General features: G+C 42.0%; 1 protein-coding gene across 1 annotated transcript; it reads right to left on the bottom strand.

Moving 5' to 3' along the window:
• Window positions 1–1,416: 1,416 nt before the first annotated feature.
• On the bottom strand, window positions 1,417–20,500 carry LOC135464137 (uncharacterized). Its single transcript, XM_064741630.1, has 7 exons — window positions 20,325–20,500; window positions 9,132–9,196; window positions 7,250–7,414; window positions 6,040–6,125; window positions 4,736–4,920; window positions 3,568–3,689; window positions 1,417–2,162 (listed from the first exon to the last, which is right to left on the bottom strand). The coding sequence occupies exons 2-7, from the start codon at window positions 9,185–9,187 to the stop codon at window positions 2,024–2,026; spliced, it is 753 nt and encodes a 250-aa protein (XP_064597700.1). The 5' UTR covers window positions 9,188–9,196; window positions 20,325–20,500; the 3' UTR covers window positions 1,417–2,023.
• Window positions 20,501–21,448: the final 948 nt, after the last annotated feature.

Below are 21,448 nucleotides of genomic sequence, written 5' to 3' on the forward strand. Positions count from 1 at the left end.
CCCCGTCTGCTTGCAAGAACTATCCACCCAAAAGAGGGAAGAAATCTAAATCGACGAAAACTCTTTATTTACTCCTAAAATTGCTCAGGGGAAGGTGAAGGGGTAAAAAAGGGTTAAAATAACACGTGTTTGTGAAATTTATCTCCTAAAAAGAAGACTGGAACGAAAGAGTGCGCGATTATACACCACGATTATGTGAAGATAGGAAAACAAATAGAAGAAAACTTCATTATGTTATCTTTCTAGACAACTCTCTATATATTAGATCTTATTTACCTCGATGTGGAAGATGCCTTCTCTACATGCGAAATGTATACTACTTCAAAGACTGCTAGAAGCCCTAGAAAGATACTTTGTCACCAACAAAATCTGCTCGACGAGATGGCCGACTTGAAAAGAGCGTTTGGAATACCACGATGTAGAAATTTGAGAAGTTTTTTTCTCGTTTTTTCTTACACCTTTACTCCACATCAGAACAATCAACATTTCCCTGATTAGATCTCTCTATTCCGCAAGCGACGGACGTGTATAACGGTAAGTTGCCGCCCGTAACACTGGCTCAGACTCGAATGACTATACCTACGCTCTGCCAGGAGATCCTAAAAACGGTGTGCAATGACACCCCACTGATTTCACGGTACTTGTACGACGGCCAGCTTTAGAGTGGGAGCTGGGAAGTGCTGTTTTCAAGGTGGGAAGAAACTGGGCGGACCACATTCAGGTTGATTCCCACGTACGACCGCCGAGGAAGCAGGAGGCAGGTAGACGTGAACTCACAGCAGCTTCAATAGTGATAGGCTTCTGAGTGAAACGAGAGCAGCGACGACAATGTGATGGGTGGCCTTTGGTCAAACTTAACCCGGCGAAATACGGCCTCTTGTCAATTTGCCTCAATTAGGGTTTTATTCCAGCTGTTTATGCAATGCTTATAAGGTAGGGCGGTTGTAAAGACTAGGGTGACCCTATTGTTAGTGCATGAGCTTTTTCTCAAATCTTCATTGTTAAAGGCTGCTTCTTCAATTAGATGACATCACTTTGCCACCTGACACCACCCTCAATTTTTAAAATTCCCTAAGGTAGGAACTCGCAAAGTTTCATATGACATATTTAGGTTATATTTTGATTGGTTCATCCACATTATAGGTATAGGGTATTTTTGTGATGTTTGACGATTTACTTATTCAGTGTTGATATAAAAGGGATGATTTGAAGACCCTTATATACTGAATATACTTTTAACAGGGACTAGGGAAAATACAGTAATAAGAATCCGGTAAAAAAGTGCAGTGATCACATGTGAGTAATGGTCGACGGAACAAAGAAAAAATTCTTTTAGAAACATAACCAAGGCAAGACGATTTCAGAATCATTTGTTTTTCTTTATTTTGAAGAACATGGAAATTCACTTTTGTTTCTTTTCTGTTTTCTATGAAAATATATTTTCCAAATACACATATTAGTTATAAAGAGGGGTTGCACGTGATATCATCACGTCTCCAAATCCCGGAATTTCAGCAGAATCAGGTAAAAAAAAATGCTGCGATGTTAATTGGAATTTATCAGACGTCACTGGTTTATAATTGCTCAAAATGCTGTGTTGTCATCACATTCAACATACAAATATATTGAAACCATGCAAAGGGACATGGGCCTTTATTTATCAAGTATCGTAATACTTAAGTTATAAATTGCATGTCCTTAAAGTTACAATCTCACAACAGCAAAGGACTCAAATTGTGTTTAGTACATTGTCATATAGGAAAGAGTCAGCGTACAAATTTGATACTTTCTAGAGAAAAGCATTTTATTTGTGCCTGTGTTGAATTTCTAACTTAATTCGTTTGATAAGGGATGATTAGTCCACTAACTGGATCTTCTACGGTATGTCACGGATGTTTAGGACAGTTCAAGACTTCATCTACTTCACTTATCAGCCCGGTTCGTCGAGGTGTCGCCATGGTTACTCAAACCAACCAACTCGAGGGGTTTGCACGACCCGAGATCCGGGAAGGGCCGGAGGTGTCTATAGCCCTGGCGTTACAGAAGCTTTACAAATGGCTTGTACCCCACATTCGCCTGCGCTACATGCCACGGCAGGCTGGCATGTTCCTGCGCTAGGATTTATCCGCGTGGCAAGGGTGGATGTTTCTGGTACTTGATTGCTGAAAAAAAATGTTAAAAAAAAACAACAAAAAAAATTATTGACTTGTTTGGTACACGTTTTGGATAATGATTTAACCCAATCGCCTATAACATTCCTTGTTATCTCCTATAACATTCCTTGTTATCGCCTATAACATTCCTTGTTATCGCCTATGATATTCCTTGTTATCTCCTATAACATTCCTTGTTATCGCATATAACATTCCTTGTTATCGCCTATAACATTCCTTGTTATCGCCTATGATATTCCTTGTTATCTCCTATAACATTCCTTGTTATCGCATATAACATTCCTTGTTATCGCCTATGATATTCCTTGTTATCTCCTATAACATTCCTTGTTATCGCCTATAACATTCCTTGTTATCGCCTATGATATTCCTTGTTATCTCCTATAACATTCCTTGTTATCGCCTATAACATTCCTTGTTATCGCCTATGATATTCCTTGTTATCTCCTATAACATTCCTTGTTATCGCCTATAACATTCCTTGTTATCGCCTATGATATTCCTTGTTATCTCCTATAACATTCCTTGTTATCGTCTATAACATTCCTTGTTATCGCCTATGATATTCCTTGTTATCGCTTATAACATTTCTTGTTATCGCCTATAAGATTCCTTGTGTCTTTCCATCATAGATGCAAATTGTTGGCTCCTTTCTCTTTGCATGATTCCATCCTAACTTTGTGCTTTATCTAATTTCTTAGTTCTTCGGGGGATTGCATTAAATGTCGTTTCGGAAATTGGCCTTGCGCTTATGGACCCAGAACATGCATTTTGAATGACGGCTGGTATACGAATGTCTGTTTCGACGCACAGATTCTCAATTCTTGGTAAATAAGTAAAAGCCCTTGGACATGCTCTGACATGTATGGTCCGCTATTTAACTTGACGGAATTCTCCGACACCAGAGCTGTGACGACATGGTGATTGTTGGAATTTGAATTTACCCCAGTCAGGATTTTATTCTAACTGTTCATGTAAATACAGAAATGGTACCAATTTGACGTTCCCTAGCACTATGACTTAAGCAGAATTAAGTTAAAAAAATTCACTAATGTTAATAGCAATTTGCGAGGGGTTTCTGGTCTAGAATAACTCAAAAGGTTATGTTGTCATTACATGTAATATACCCAATCACATTAAAACAATGCAAAGTAATCGAAATGACCATTCCAGATTAAAACCTGTCACTGACATTATAATGTCTGGCGTGAAGCTGTATTTTTATCCAGTGTCCAGAGCTTCCTGCATAAAATATAATAATATACACCCATGGCATAGTACGGATACTTTACATGCAATTGCTAAGTAAACTTCTCAAAGAATCTGCAATGGCCAATTATCCGAACATGTAAAGGTCAATTTATTTATTACTATGTTTATTACTATAGCTTACATATAGCGCATCCAACAACCCACAATCTTGGTGTTATCTGGGCAAGTGGCTACTGACGCTTTGTTGGATGTAGTCTGGTAAATGTAAGGTCCAGAACATGTTGGCACGCACGTGGCTAAAGCCTGCAAACCCAAAAGGGACACTCCGCCGTGGTCAAGCTGATTTTTTCAACAATTTTTATATGCCATGATGCATTACTTTTCTATCCAGGCACTAGTACTATTAATGTATACATATGCTCGGGCTGTGAAGACTGTACATAAAACTGTAATAAAATATACTCTGCAAAAGTATAAACGCAGGAAGAAATTTGATATTGTTTTCTCTCAGTATACGGTAATGTGTTAACTCCACAATTGGGGTAAGTGTTCATTATCAGTTGTGGCTTTATTTTCAACCAGATTTTCACATTTAAGGGCAACAATCCAGGAGCTATGATAGCATTTTTTCACGCTCTTTTTGATGTTAACGGTGGACACGCTCGGTACTCAGTGGTGTGAACTGTGATTACCGACCACTCTGTTTACACGCTGCCATAGCTCCTGGATTATTGTCCTAAAAGGTGAAACACTGGTGGCAATAAAAGCAACGATTGATAATGAAAAGTTACCTTAATTGTTCAGTTAACACGTTATTTAATACAGAAAACAACATAAAAGCACTTCCTGCGTTTATATTTTTGTTGATTAATTTATTTTATTTATTTGATTGGTGTTTTACGCCGTACTCAAGAATATTTCACTTATACGACGGCGGCCAGCATTATGGTGGGTGGAAACCAGGCAGAGCCCGGGAGAAATCCCCAGGTTGCTGGCAGACCTTCCCACATACGGCCGGAGAGGAAGCCAGCATGAGCTGGACTTGAGCTCACAGCGACCGCATTGGTGAGAGGCTACTGGGTCATTGCGCTGCGCTAGCGCGCTAACCAACTGAGCTATTTTTGTTGAGTATATATCTATAGTCTTATAATAAGCAACTGTTAGAAGTGCCTTTAATTTTGCTTGAAATGGCAACTTTCCTTTTCTTTCTCCCGAAATCAATACAATATTAGCAATGTTAACACTACACATACAACTACTTTATATTAGAAAGTATATAAAATAATACAAAAGACACAAAATCAAATTTTGGAGAAGGACTATATGTAAGGATGAATTGAAGGTCTTACTTGAAGCTCTGCTTGGGCCAGTGTATTCCTGATAGCTAAACACTCGTTATCGACAAAGATGGATCCAAGGCACACTCTATTATCGACACTGCATCTACAGTCGAGTACAGTGGTGTTATCTGGACAAACTACAGACGAAACAGCACCTGGATTTGTTACTGGTTGTCCACTTTCAAACGTTATACCTGTGAGGTTGAAAATAAAAATCTTCTGTTAAAATAGACATTCGCGTTCCAGCCGTCAACCAAAATATGAGTTACAATCTATAATTGTTCCTAAACACCTATCAACACAAACCACCAAAATAACTAAGTAAGTGTACAACGTAAGAAATCAGGAAAGATTCATGGAAAGAAAAGCAGCCAGCAGTCTCCGATGATGATGTAAAGAATGATGCAAGGAATGATGCATGAGTCATGTGGCATACGGTAACTAAATATAGCAATTGTCCACTTTGTGATAAAAGCAAGTTTAAAACAAGATACAACAGAGCTGCTAACAAATCTAATACACTGTAACAAAAGATACTCAGTAACAAAAAGATTGCCTCAATGATATAGGGACAAACTTGCTCCAATTCAGTGAACTTGGAGAGTTGTCAATTTGATTGCACTTCTAGTCATGGCTGCTTACAGTGCTGTCTGCCAGCAAGCATATAGAGTCGAGTACAAGACACGGAGTTAATAGGACTGAAAAAGAGATTACTGAAACAAACCGTAAACGTTATGGCAACAAAATATTTTAAGTACATCTAGACCAATGACCTCTAATAGGTTGCATTTAACATCCCTGGATTTCTTATGTATTTGCACGGGCTGTCAATGCTCTGGTTTTAGTCTCTGTGTTGTACGTCTTTTCTTATATACAGGAAACAAGGTGATTCCTCATTCACATTTCCAGGAACAAAATCTGCGATGACCCAATTTCCCAATTTGTTTATAACAGTATTCTCTAACTGGGTTGGATTCCGTGCTTTTATCACAAAATGCACAATAGGTTACGTGTGGCGCCTGATTACAAGCTGTATGTCCTATTCCAACCCATAGTTGCAGGCGAGCCGGCCACTAACTGTTACACAAACTGTTAGCAGCAATATCAAATTTTAATTCCAACAAATTTCAATTAGATAAACCATTAAAATAAATGTAATCAAAGAGGGTAAACCGCAAAGACATGTGATGCAAATTGGTTAAAGGATTTTGAATATGATGTTAAATCATGTGATGTTTCGTATTCCTGCTGCACTGAATTGTGTATTTACTGTCCATGACAAAGGCCTACAAAAAACAAATATTTTCACTTACCTGCAGGGCAATCAGAAGACATTTTCTCCACCTTTTCGTCAATCTGTTTTAAGTATTTCAGAGTGTCAGCAAATCCAGATGAAACACTAGAAGCAAGAAAAATAAATGACTCAAAAAAGACTGGGGCAAAGACAGTAAAACCTGAGCAGCGACGAGTGTGTGCATGTTGTCAAATGTACAGACTTAACTGGTGGAATTTGATCTTTTGTAAATTTTACGTTAGGGTTTTCTTTCAACTGTTCGTGTAAATTTACGTCAGGCTTTTCTTCCAAACGTTCATGTAAATAGTGTAAATAGTTAAAAAGCAGGCACTAATACATCCCTCTCTACACCAGTCACCCACTGGAACCCAGAATTAGAAATAAAACTTGCATTTGGAAAATATTCATCTCCCAACATCCTCTGACAGTTTGAGCAGTCAGAATGAAAAGCTAAATTTACCACTGAACAAAAAAGCCATAATGTTGTTAAAAAGGGGCGAAACTGGTCAAAAGTCCAAGTCATGTAATACGTTTGAGTTCAGTACAATGATGGACCATGTTGAAAAAAAGTCCACAAAACCTGAGAGACGTAACGTCTTTTGTAACCCGGCAGATACATCTCCAACAATAAATCTATACCGATAATAGATGGTAACTATTACTTGTATAAGTGATGCAGAGAAGTTGAAATTTTGTATTACTTTTGTCCCGTTTTGAAATTTGGAAGTTTTCCGGATTTTTGCTTTGAAAACGGTACATGGTATTGAATTGAGATTTAGTAACAGGCGTTCGAGAGTTCGAGTTTCAGTACGTCCTATTTATTTTATGCACAGTTATGCCCGTTTTGTCACGACTTGGATGCTTCTTCTTATCGAAAAGACATGTGGCTTCATCATGATGGATTATAGATGAAGTTCGATTTTTGCGCTGTTTAGTTCATTTTTAGCAAAATTATGGTCGTTTGGTTGCTTTGCTCGTTTTCCAGATCCTTCTACCGCCCAAGTCAACTGGTTATTCTGTATTGAAACTTGGCTCAAAGTTTCGGGCCATTTTATTTATGTTGAGCAAACGTATTAAAAACCAGATTGGACCAACTTATTCTCTTCTAGTGTATAAAAATATATATCTTTGATAATATGATTGTAAATTGAAGAAAAAAAATTGCCACCATTTGCTATCTAACTGTAAAGATCTGTGAACTGTAAAACAAAACGGGAGTATATACTTACTCAGTGCAGATGTCACACTTTGGAAGTGGAGGAGGGGGACAAGTTGGTGGCCTTGGCTTTGGCTGTGGGTACCATGGGAACGGCCGGCGATATTTGCGATAGGTTCTCTCTGAGGAGTCTGGTCCAGATTCATTCGATGCTGAATCTGCTGCTGTTGGTGGAACGCTGAATCGGACAGTGGAGTGAATAACAGATGATTCTTATTTATTTATCTATCCGATTGGTATTACACGCTGAATATTTCACTTATACGGTTGACGGAAATCGGGTTTCCGGGGAAAAACACAGATGATGAGTATCTCATACTACGCCAGCGCGTGTTTGGAATTCAAACAGAGAGTTTTCAAACAAGAGAAAATTTACGTGAATAGATTTTTTTTTGTTTTTTTTTTAATAATACAATATTAAAAAAAACCAAAAAAAACCCCCCAAAAAACAACAAACAAACAAAAAAAACAAAACAAAAAAAAAAACAAACAAAAAAAAAAACGCGAGCACGGAGATTAAAACTAGAGTGACCGTGGGAATACAGTCTCTTGTCAATTTCCATTAGGTTTGACTTTAACCCATGTAAATGGTTAAACAATGTGAAGGGACACGTCCACAAGCACCACCGCTAAAGCAGTTGCCGTTAACACAATTTCACTGCTTTAAAATTGTATAATAGCTATAATTGTTCACAAGATATGATAAAAAAAGTTGCACATAAATGGCAGCCAATTTTATCTTGAGACACCTGGCGTCGAACCAACCATTTATTAGTGTTTTACACCGCACTCAAGAATATTTCACATATACGTCGGCGGCCAGCATTACGGTGGAAGGCAACTGGTAGAGCCCGTGGGAAACCCACGACCATTCGCAGGTCGCTGCAGACCGCCCCTGCGAGGAGGCAAGCATGAGCAGGGCTTAAACACACCGCGACCGCGTTGGTTGGGGGGGCTCCTAAGTCAATGCGCCGCACTGGGGTGCTACAAGCCTAAGTCAGAGAGGCCCCGAACCAAGAAATGTTCAAGCTTCTTTCAGAGGTGAGAGGATCCTAGAAAGGCAACTACAGAGTTAAGAGAATTTATTCGCCTTTTAATTTGTTTATTATAAATTATACATCTTTACTTGTATCTTCATGTTAACGAAGCCAAGTTGATCACATGTAAACTTGTCACACAGGTTACAAATACAACATTCTTTGAATAACTGTGCTAATTTGATTTTCTCTGTAGTCTGTTAGCAACCAGCGGATGGTCATGGATTCCCTGCGGGTTCTGCGCGGTTTTCTCCTACCATCATGCTGGTCGCCGGGTCGTGTAAGCAAAATATTCTTGAGTACGGTGTAAAATACCAATCAAATAAATAAATATATTCATTTATCTATTCGCTACCAAAATACCTAATTTATCAGTGACACGTAACATAATAAGATCTACTCATATATATGTCGAACGTCTATATTATCGCAAACTCAGTGATGTGCAGAATACCTTTTCCTAATTCATAATGTTAAAATCTTTAAATTTTTTCTACTAAAAAACTTATTGCTTATGGTGACGTGAAAATTATTCAAAGAGATGTGGCAGGGTGAAACAAACTCCATTACTGTCTGGTTGACTATATGTGGTTTTTATAACAGAATTTCCTAACATCTGAAACCGCACTTGTAATCATACAGCCACAAGAGATAAAATAAATTTCATCTACTAACATTAAAATTATATTGTACTAAATTTTTTACTGATCCATAGTGTAGAGCTGACGTCGTGGCGTATCAGCGATGAAAGGTTATTCAGATAGTGGTTGTGAGTCATTTTACAGATGTGAATATATAGGCGACCAATTAAAAGAAACAAATAATAAGCAAGCAGGTTATTTGAATAAGTTGTCTTACTGTAGGGAGCTGACGATCACTGTCAGTGCGATGATAACCTTAATTCCGATTTTCATGGTTGCTATCTGGAAATAAGACAGAATATAATAAAGCAATTGTGTCATTTGTGGTTTTTTTTTGGTTTTACTTATTTTTCCATTTTCATCTTAAACATAACAATTTGACATTCGATTTGACCTAGTGAAACATGGAAACATTGTTTGATAGTGTGCTTTGATAACAATTCCATGGCTGTTTTACTAAGGGGATACGGAGAAATCTCGAAATTCGTCTTTAGCTGCACGAGGGAGGTGAAACGGCTCCTACAGGTAATCGATCTCTCCAATTTAAGAATCTTGCGTGGAACAGACAGTCGTATATTAAATATTATGGACGTTCCAGGTCAATAATCGCAATGCGGCTCGCCGTGTATACATATCCGCCGCATCTGTCAAACCTAGAAGGGATCTAGGGAGTGGATATAGGCATTCGTATACCAGCAATCAGCCTCCCTGCGAGAAAACAATGCGCACTATCCTAGCATAAGTTCTATCGCACCGTGGTCATACTTCTGAAATTCAAAGTCTGAGGTGATGGCACTCTCCGTTTTAGTTCACTTTTGAATTAATTGCCTTTGCCCAAAGAATATTTCAACCAGTGAAACAGAGACAGTCATGTAATGGCGGTATATTTTACTGGACAGTATTTTATTGGAACATAGGAGGTAACAAGTGTATCTGGGCTACCACTCGTGTGTGGTATTTTACAAATGGTCACATTTAATCCGGCTTGTTAGTTTATCTCAGTTTACGGGTTAATTCTGATTGTTCATGAAAATACGTGCCCAGCTTCCGCTCGGTCCCTGACAAAATATGTTATCCCGATGTATCCCAACGCGAAATGCAAAAGGCCGTCGGAACTTTGGTGTACAGCGACATCTCGATTCACAATGGGTGAAAAATTTTTTCTGAACCAAAACAAACAAAGCTAAAAGCCAAAACTTATACTTACGCGTTGATTTCTATTAAGGACTAGCGTTTGTATACATCCCAAACATAATCAAAACATCTCCTGTTTTCGAAATATTATAAAGTATGTATGCGCGGTATTCATGCTGATGTATACAGGCCCATATATAGACTATACATGTCCATGTAGAGACTATACATGTCCATATACAGGCTATGCATGTCCATATACACAGTATACATGTCCATATACAGTGTATGCATGTCCATATACAGGCTATACATGTCCATATACAGGCTATACATGTCCATATACAGGCTATGCATGTCCATATACACAGTATACATGTCCATATACAGAGTATACATGTCCATACACAGACTATACATGTCCATGTAGAGACTATACATGTCCATATACACAGTATACATGTCCATATACAGTGTATGCATGTCCATTTACAGAGTATACATGTCTATATACAGAGTATGCATGTCCATATACAGAGCATTTATGTCCATATACAGACTATACATGTCCATACACAGACTATACATGTCCATATACAGGCTATGCATGTCCATATACACAGTATACCTGTCCATACACAGTGTATGCATGTCCATTTACAGAGTATACATGTCTATATACAGAGTATGCATGTCCATATACAGAGCATTTATGTCCATATACAGACTATACATGTCCATACACAGACTATACATGTCCATATACAGGCTATGCATGTCCATATACACAGTATACCTGTCCATACACAGTGTATGCATGTCCATTTACAGAGTATACATATCCATTTACAGAGTATACGTCTATATACAGAGTATGCATGTCCATATACAGAGCATTTATGTCCATACACAGACTATACATGTCCATACACAGACTATACATGTCCATATACAGGCTATGCATGTCCATATACACAGTATACCTGTCCATATACAGTGTATGCATGTCCATTTACAGGGTATACATATCCATATACAGAGTATACATGTCCATACACAGACTATACATGTCCATATACAGACTATACATGTCCATATACATAGTATACATGTCCAGGTACAGACTACACATGTCCATATATAGTGCATACATGCCCATATTCAGAGTATACATATCCATATACAAAGTATACATGTCTATATACAGAGTATACATGTCCATATACAGCGTGTGCATGTCCATATACAGTGTATGCATGTCCATATACAAAGTAATATTGCCCATATGCAAATACATGTCCATATACAGACATGGCCATATATAATGGAGGCATGTCTAAATTCAGAGAATACATGTCTGTATTCAGAGTATACATCTCCATGCACAGAGTATACATTTCCATATACGGACTATACATGTACATATATTTATTTTATTTATTTGATTGGTGTTTCATGCAGTACTCAAGAATATTTTACTTATACGACGGCGGCCAGCATTATGGTGGGTGGAAACCGGGCACAGCCCTGGGGAAACCCACGACCATCCGCATGTTGCTGGAAGACTTTCCCACATACGGCCGGAGAGGAATACATGTAAATATACAGAGCATAGATGTCCATATACATACTATACATGTCTATATACAGACTATACATGTCTATATACAGACTATACATGTCCATATACAGAGTGTAAATGTTCACATTTAGAGTATACATTCCACATACAGACTATACATATCCATATATAGTGTATACGTGTCCAAATACAGAGTATACATGTCCATATACAGACTATACATATCCATATATAGTGTATACATGTCCATATACACAGTATACATGCCCATTCAGTATACATGTCCATATATATGGTATACATGTCCATATACAGACTACACATGGTAATATAGAGTGTACATGTCCATATACAGAGTATACATGTCTATATACGGAGCATACATTTCGACATTCAGACTATACATGTCCACATACAGAGTATAATTGTCCATATGCAGAGTATAGATATCCATATACATGGAATACATATCCATATACAGAACATGGGATTGTAAAGCCAAAGGACGATGTCCCCTGGCCCACCGCGCCCACCGCGCCCACCGCGCCCAAGGCACAAATAACAATTTGAAGGCCCATCAGACGACATTTTCGTTAGCACAGTACAACCACCATGCAGGGAAGACTGCTCTCGTGGCAGTTGGGGTTCCTATTGGGCTATTGTCCGGCCGTATGTGGGAAGGTCTGGCTGTAACCTGCGGATGGTCCTGGGTTTCCCTCGGGCTCTGCCCGGTTTCCACCCACCATAATGCTGGCTCCCGTCGAATAAGTGGAATATTCTTGAGTACGGTGTAAAACACCAATCAAATAAATAAATAAATAAATAGTCGGCTATTGATGTTGTGGTCCCTACATTGGCCAGCCTCGTATAACCACAAGCTGTTTTCCCGAGAAGGTTCAGCAGACATGGCAGAACACTGCCGATAGTGGCAGGCAGCTCTGCAGCTGCTTTCCCAGGCGGCTTGCCAAGGGCTCGCCCGAGAGACTGGAGATGATTTTCACCTACCCTGTGAGACCGTCTCACTCGGTTGGCTTAGGAGGTGGCGCTGGAGAAGGCGCAGAGCCCCCAGATAGCGCTAACACCAATGTAGAGATCGTCATTCTCAGCGCCGTCAGGAGAGAGACAATAGTGATCCTTTTCTTCCGGAAGAGTATGCGGATGTGCTCTGCTAGTGCGGTATCGTCGTGTAGGATGCGATTTAAGGTCTCCCGTTTATTTGAGACCGCAGAGCCTGGCGTGTTGATGAGGCTGCCTCAAGGCGGGCCGTCTTCTCATAATCGAAGTTACGTAGCCGTTTCTGTGATACGGCGCTCGAGATTTCATCTTTTGCCTCCTCCAGTTTCCGTTTTTCCCTAACGATGTCTTCGTGGAGGGTTGACAGCTTGGCGATGTTACTCGTGAGTTCGCCTCGGATAACCTGCAATGCCATGTTCACCCTCCAAATTTCTCGGAATTTCAGCGGTGTGTCGTTTCAAGGGCCTGCTCAATGTCGCTATTCGTGAGACTTGTTTCCATTTTGTCAACAGCATCAGAAGCACCTTTTGCTGTTTGGCTCAAATCCCTCAGTTCAAGGGTATTCACCGTGGCGGCCGCGGCACCCAGGTCATTGGCCTTTGAATGGTTGTTTCTGCTGCCACCGCGCTGGCCGGCTATTCTGGAAAGTGCCAAAGGCTTAACACTACGTCTGCTGACGATGTCCACATTTGAATAGGCCACGAGACACGGGCGATCTTGGTGATAGCAACGATGGCTTCCAGTGAACACGGTCACAGGCTCAACCCCCTCAGAAGATTCCGCGAGCCTTTAGCTGTTAAAGGGGTACAGCGTTCAGTGGTCATCACAAATAAACCGAGCAAGATCGACCAGAACCAGCAACTCTTGGTTCGCTTCCTCAACCTCGGTCAATATGACGTCATTGTCCCCCGGTACCGCACGTCTGGCCTTTACGATCACGCTAAATTCATCTGAACCGAACCTCACCGTGGTCGATAACCTAGGACGCGCAATAGTCAAGAAGACCTCGATCAGAGTAGGCGAAAATGAAGACGTGTCTATGGACGGCTAGGATGTGTTCCATTGCTACGGCGATCTATGGCTGACCAGAAGCGAACGGCAGAATGCGGCTTACTAAGACATCGGTAATGGAAACATGCTCAAACTTCACGTCAAAGCGGTAGACGCGAAGGGTAGTGATAGTGGAGACAAAGTCATTGCAAGGGCATATGGCAGCCTGTTCCACTTTCCACAGGATTTCGAGTTCCTGGAGAGCCATATGCCCTTCTATCAGTGCTTTGGCCGACCGACTCGAGCACAAAGTGATGTTCAACGATTACGGTCGGGCCCTGAAGATGGTGAAGCCGTCACTTACACCCCTGACACAAAATCAGTCTGGGGCTCGATACGGAGTTCGAACCTGAGCTGGCTAGACAGATCCGCAACCGGTTTGCCAGGGGCGTCTCCATACTATTTGATCGCGTTCTCCTACACCGGAAATTTATAAAAGACAAGTCGGACGGGCTGTGGAATATAAACCTGAATGTGCCAGCCAGATCGCTGAAGGGTGTCTTGATGCTGTTTGACACTCCTGCAGCAGGAACATGGTCTGAGTTCTTCTACAACCCAAAGTGGAGGTTGCAATACAGGGTGTCCCCAATCAGCTGTGCAGCGAGGGAATACGGGGATGTTAGCAGTGGGAAGAGGTCCGGAGGTTCTCCGCCAGCTCATCCATTAAGAAGTAGAATCCAGAGGTTGCCAGAGTCGTAAAAAGACTAAGGCCTAGCAGATGTGTCCCTAGAAGTGTTTTTAACGTCAAAGTCTATGGCTTGTGTTGAAGACAACTGATGACGACCAGCTGAATGGCAGTGGGAGGCGCGCAGAGAATGCCAGCGACGGGATCTCTACGTGATCATGGACGCCCAGCTTGACATCGAAAATGGCAGGTTCCACAGCTCGCTGTATTGATTACCCCAAGGACGCCGGCAGCGCAGTTATCTGTGGGCAGACGGGATGCGGAAAACTGTCTTCATCTTCGATCTCCTGGAAGGCCCCTACTGCGGTCATTTCGACCACATTATAATCTTCTGCCCCACGCTTCAGTATAACAAGACGTACAATTGTCGACAATGGATATGGTCTGACACCAAGGTCCATTGTTCCAAGCCAGATGAGCGGCTTCACGACAACCTCAGGGAGCTCTACAAGTTTTTCCAAGGGGAACCCACACTGTACATCGTTGGTGACTGCAGCGCCACCAAGGGGTAAACTAAGAAAAAGGACATACTCATTTTGCTGGCTTTCTCAGGCCGACATGCGGACCATGGCGTGTGGGTCCTCACTCCGTCCTCAAGTACCTGCGCAAACAGACGCTTTGGGTTGCCTCTGTCACTGCAAAGATCGGGATTTATTTAAAAACTGTCTAACCGCCTTCCTGCCCCAGCTGAATTTGCCTATGATTGTTTATGTCTGGTCTCTCCTGTCGGGCAGCCAGACGTTGGTCCCAAAAGCCACGATGGCTTCGCGAACTTTGAGAGTTTTCAGTACGAGGTATGTGAAATGCCTTTCACGCCACGCGGGGATGACAGGATGGCAGTTGTCTACCAACACCCATCCGTCGACCTCTGCAAAACTGGTGGCAATGTCGTGGGGACCGTTGATGGCTACACGAATGTTGCGGTGGTTTAGATGCTCGAAACGTTCGAAATGCCGCTTTGTCTCTCCTTCTCCTTGAAAGCTCGTCGAATAGCAGGCCTTCATGTCCATGCTGCCCACATCATTCGTGTTATAGTCCATGGCGTTCCAGAGGCTGCCATGACCATGTTCCACGCAGGCGTTCTGGACATCGTCCATGAAGCTGGCTGGGGTCGGTTTCCAGCTATTACATTTTTTGGCCATAATGCTGTCTGCGTGGTTGATCCCGAAGTTTCTGTCCACTAAAGACTCGTCGGGCAGGATTCTCCAAGTTTCTCGGAGCCTATTGTGAGCCTCCGCCATTCTGTAGTTACTGCCGTCTTGGAATAGGAATTGATTGACGGTTAGTGGTATGTCTTGTCCGCCAAGGAGCCAGTTCTTTTTGGTTCATTCTGGGTCGCTTCCCGGACTGCCTACCAGACGTCTCCATCGTATATGTGGACCTCTCGGCTCAGGGGGAAGTGGGGGTCTTTGGGCCATGCGCGGCAGTTGTGGCATATGAGCTCTACTTTACCTTTACCCATCTGGTACTTTCCGCTGTTATAGATGTCCTCGCCTGCGATGTCCCGCAGAATGATCGCTCTCTTGAGGATGTTCAGGTCAGCTACATCACCTACCGAGGCGCAGGTATTATGGACTTCTCTCCCACTCCTGTATCTCGACACGCCTCGCGGGGGTAAGTTCATGGCCTCTCGAAGCACAGTTATAGTGCACCACCACTCTTTGGACGATGCAATTGAAGTGACCGTCCTTCAATGGTTCCAGATTTGCGGGATCTGGATGTCTGATGGCATGGAAGCCGTATGTGACCGCGGTCACAGGGAAGTCCTTCTTATAGTACACGGTGTCGATCCGGGTGTGTGCTCCTGTCCTGGTGTCTCGAGAGATTTCTACGACTACATGGCCCTTCTTTCTCTCTGTTTTTACCGGGTCGAACTTGTCTTCAATCATCCAAGCACCTTTGCGCTCGTATCCGTCGCGCAGATTTTCATGGTCAGTGGGCCCCCTCTGACATGCATACCATCAGTGATCTCAATTTTGCCGGGGCCCTCTGATTCTACCTTCCGTGTAGATAAGACCACGGAGGCGCCGTCGATTTCAAGCTCGTCTTTGGCGGTCTTCAAGGTCATAACCCACGACTCGTCACCTGCGAGCCTTACCAGGGGAGGGGTTTTGATGTCCAGGTCGACAAAGTTTGGGGCAAGGTGAAATACGTTGCTTTCAATGGCTGCGAGTCTTCTGCACTCAGCTTCCAAGTCCATTGTTGTTAGTTTGCGAGTATTGCGAGTCCGAGGGTACCTAGAAAGCCTTCTCTCGTAATGCGCGTGCTCTTCTCCCATGCGTCCCGTATTGCTATATCTCACATCCACCAATTTCTATTAGGAAAAATAAATGGACGCTACTCGGACAAACTCCTTTCGGAAAAACCTAATACGTCTTTGAATGTCCCTATTTGCAGTTCTGTGGTATCTTCATGAGTGACAAAGTTGATACTCGATTTTTATGCCTATTTCATACATTTTATATGGCCTTGCACCCGGGTTTTTCCTTAACCTGGCACCTTACAGTAATCCTTTATACACTTCTGACCATAGAGGTCGAAAAAGCCACGCTTTAGCCACTTGCATGTATTCTTACCTCTCATTGTGCTCCGGTATACCTAAAGTACACTTATCTCTAATGAAAACTTCGGAGGTAAACACCTGCTGGGAGCTACGTCTGCAAGTCATGTTCAGAGCCTTGTAGTGCGAAGTAGGAGTCTAGTTGAGGGGCTATGGTTGACACAACAGGCCAGTCCGGCGAGCGTGATAGGCTGCCTTAGGGCCAATTTGCAAGAAGCCTGCTAGAAGTCTTTTTCGACCGATCTAACTGGCTGTCTGGAAATCCTCTTCAGAGCTTTTGCGGCGCGAAATAGGAGCTTAGGCGGGAGCCATGACTGACATAACTGGCCAGGCCAGCGAGAGTGGTGGCCGTCATAGGGGCTTGCAGCGGGGAGCCTGCTTGGGCTTGGGCGGCCTGTCATAATTGGTACGTTCACATCCCCCCCCCTGCCGCTCAGATATACAGATAGACAAACAGTCTGACATATGGAGGTATATGCTCATGGTTGGACAGACAGACAATCTAGTTTACAGAAATGTACGGTCATGGTCGGACAGACATACAGACAGACTGACATATGGAGGTATATGGTCATGGTCGTACAGAGAGATAGTCTGATATATGGAGGTATATAGTCATGGTGGGACGGACACATATTCTGACATACTCTGGCACCGGAGTGACAGACTGACATATTGGGGTATATGCCATGGTAGGATAGACATACAATCTGATAAATGGCAATGGGCTAAAAGATATATAGACAGACTGACATACGGATGTATATGGTTACGGCCTAACAGTTGTACAGAGAGACAGTCTGACATATGGCGGTAGAGGATTATGGCTTAACATATGTACAGACAGACTGACAAAAAGAGGTGTTCGGTCATGGTCGGAGAGATATACAGATCGACTGACATATGGAGATATATGGTCATGGTCGAAAAGACAGATAATCTTACATATGGAGGTATATGGTTATGACCGGGCAGACGGGACAATCTGACATATGGAATTATATGGTGATGACCTAACAGATATACAGACAGACTGACATATGGAGGTATATGCTCATGGTTGGACAGACAGACAATCTAGTTTACAGAAATGTACGGTCATGGTCGGACAGACATACAGACAGACTGACATATGGAGGTATATGGTCATGGTCGTACAGAGAGATAGTCTGATATATGGAGGTATATAGTCATGGTGGGACGGACACATATTCTGACATACTCTGGCACCGGAGTGACAGACTGACATATTGGGGTATATGCCATGGTAGGATAGACATACAATCTGATAAATGGCAATGGGCTAAAAGATATATAGACAGACTGACATACGGATGTATATGGTTACGGCCTAACAGTTGTACAGAGAGACAGTCTGACATATGGCGGTAGAGGATTATGGCTTAACATATGTACAGACAGACTGACAAAAAGAGGTGTTCGGTCATGGTCGGAGAGATATACAGATCGACTGACATATGGAGATATATGGTCATGGTCGAAAAGACAGATAATCTTACATATGGAGGTATATGGTTATGACCGGGCAGACGGGACAATCTGACATATGGAATTATATGGTGATGACCTAACAGATATACAGACAGACTGACATATGGAGGAATATAGTCTTGGTCGGTCAGACAGAAAGACAGTCTGAGATATGGAGGTATATGGCCATGGTCAGACAGACAGAAAGACAGTCTGAGATATGGAGGTATATGGCCGTGGTTGGACAGACAAAACGACTGACATAGGGAGAGATATGGCCATGATCGGACAGGCGGACATTCGGACGTATGGAGATAAGGGTCATAGACGGAGAAACATAGAGTCTGGTATATGGAAATATATGGGCATGGTCGGATAGACTGACATATGCAGGTATATTGTCACGAAAACAGATGTGCTAAAAACATCCAATGAGGCCTATTCCGTTGTAAAATTGTGAACATATTGCTATGTTTGTCAGCTTGTGTTGAACAATTGTGGCTTGTTGATGTACTCGTGTGCAGTGTGGCGTATTTTATTTATTTCATTGATATTTTACACCGTCCTCAGGAATATTTCACTTAGACAACGGCGACGAGCCTTATAGTGGGAGGGAACTCAGGAGAGCCCGGTGGAAGCTCACGACCATCCGCAGGTTGATGGAAACCTTCCCACGTATGGCTGGAGAGGAAGCCAGCATGAGCTGAACTTGAACTCACGGCGAAGGTGAGAGGCTCCTGGTCATTGTGTGGCGCTTGCACGCTAAATATTTCGGCCATGGAGGTCCTTAGTGTGAAGTGTTAAAGAAGTGAATGTAATAAGTTAAGTGTTGTGTAGAAGTACAAAAGCGGGTAGAAGTAGTGCTATATCTTGATATAAGAAAGGCTGCTGGAAATACTGTGATGTACCGAAACGGGACAAAATAAACTTTATTTTTCAAATTTTGACTCAGGTCAGCGATTATTTATTTGATTGATGTTTTACGCCGTACTCAAGAATATTTCACTTATACGACGGCGGCCAGCATTGTGGTGGATGGAAACCGGGCAGAGCCCGGGGGAACCCACGACCATCCACAGGTTACTGGGAGACCTTCCCAAGTACGGCCAGCGAGGAAGGAAGCCAGCATGAGCTGGTTTTGAACTCACAGCGACCGCACTGCTGAGAAACTGCTGGGCCACCACGCTGCGCTAGCGCGCTAACCAACTGAGCCACGGGGTGGGGGGGGGGGGCCCTATTCTGTAATTATGAATGTGTCATATTAAGCTTATTGTCCTGTTAGTGTAACACAATCTATGTGTTGATATAATAACACATTTGTCCTGTATTCAGAGGAATAATCTGATGCAATAAGAGAATACGTTGGAGTATCACTTACGGGCCTCCGTAGCTCAGTTGGTCAGCCGGCTAGGGCAGCCCAATGACCCAGGAGCCTCTGGCCAATGCGGTTGCTGTGAGTTCACGTCCAGCTCATGCTGGCTTCCTCTCCTTCCTTACGTGGGGAAAGTTTGTCAGCAACCTGTATATGTTGTTGGGTTTCCTTCGTGCTCTGCTTGGTTTCCACCCATCATAATGCTGCACTTCGCAGTATAAGTGAAATATTTTTGAATAAGGCGTAAAACACCAATCAAATAAATAAGTAAAGAATACAATTTAGACAACAAATTTTCTGTTAAATTTAAATTTTTAGATATCTTTTCTCATAGATGAAAAAGCAAAAGGTAGCAATGCACTAATCTGTGATACAAAACTATCCAGAGCTTACGGACCACTAAGGTTTTAAAATAGGCTAAGGATTACCTTTTGGATTTCCAGTAAAGTGGAACAGTATACTTCTGTCAGTTGCTTGATAAGTAATATCGTGGAATGAGGGAAAATCATCAGGTGTCCTTACCTGTTTCAGTTGAATTGTTGGAATCAAACAATAAAACTCCTCGGTCGCCAAATCACTGAGGAAAATTATCTACAAAATGTTAGCTTAAAGCAGTGAGAGTTCTAAGTACATCTGATATGATCGCTGCATTTTAAAAGCCCTCCCTGAAAGCACTATTGTGCATGATTTGCAAATGGTTTGACATCTCCTTTTGGGCTCGGGAGATTGGCTCTTAGTTTGGCTATTGCAGCCCTGATTCGACGTCAGTGTGATTGCGAACAAATGCAATGAAAACATCTGTGTTGTTTGGGTGATAACATTCAAACGTTTGCATGACGCTCCATCAGTTGGCCATGCACGTAGTTTTTATCGTATCAAATTAGACTGAAACATGTTGAAACATGTTCCTGATATTTAACGCTTTCACATTCAAACATTTTATAGTGGTTTTAAGCTGAAAAGACCATATTTTTATACATAATTCCCCAACAAAAATACCTTTTCTTTCGCTGAGCGCCTAAGGAACATGTACTGCATAAATATCATCTGACTGAGGTCAAAGGTCTCATATTTTATACCGAATAATCCACTTTTTAAAAAAATAAGTATGAACTAAATAGCTTGTCTGCAGACGTTTTACCGGATGACCTGAAAACACCCAAATTTTCTGACGTGTCTATAATCCACGACTCGCTTTTAAAATAGCCTTGACTTCATCAAATTATCTTGCATTAATTTCCGTAGTAAGACATAGATTTGTTTATAGCATTAAAAAATCTCGTTACAGTGGAAAATTTCCCTATATTTCCAGTTCTTTTCACAAATCGTTGACAGAGTACAGCTAGGTCAAACTCTCGGGCCGGCTTGAGGGTGGTTCACTTTCCCTCTTATTGTGCAGCCCCTCTTCCCTGCGACTTTCCCCGCATTCAAATGCTAATTAAATAAAACATACTCCGTTAAGCACAACAAAAATCCCACCACATTAATGGACATTTCATTTTCAGCGATAATATTACATGCACAAAGCACTTTTACATTCCTACGTAACGCTACAATAAGACATGACGTCATACATACGCAGTTTGGAAATATCTAGGGCAACTGCAAACGAACAAGCTTGCCGTTGTTTGACTATTTAAGTGCAT

The sequence above is a fragment of the Liolophura sinensis genome, chromosome 3, assembly GCF_032854445.1.
Source record: "Liolophura sinensis isolate JHLJ2023 chromosome 3, CUHK_Ljap_v2, whole genome shotgun sequence".
Taxonomy (NCBI): Eukaryota; Metazoa; Mollusca; class Polyplacophora; order Chitonida; family Chitonidae; genus Liolophura; species Liolophura sinensis.

Coding starts and splice junctions, on each gene's coding strand:
- LOC135464137 (XM_064741630.1), bottom strand. CDS start 9,187: ATGAAAATCGGAATTAAGGTTATCATCGCACTGACAGTGATCGTCAGC. Junction 6,126..7,249: donor AAGTGTGACATCTGCACTGA/GTAAGTATATAC, acceptor TCTTGCTTCTAG/TGTTTCATCTGGATTTGCTG. Junction 4,921..6,039: donor GTCTTCTGATTGCCCTGCAG/GTAAGTGAAAAT, acceptor TCAACCTCACAG/GTATAACGTTTGAAAGTGGA.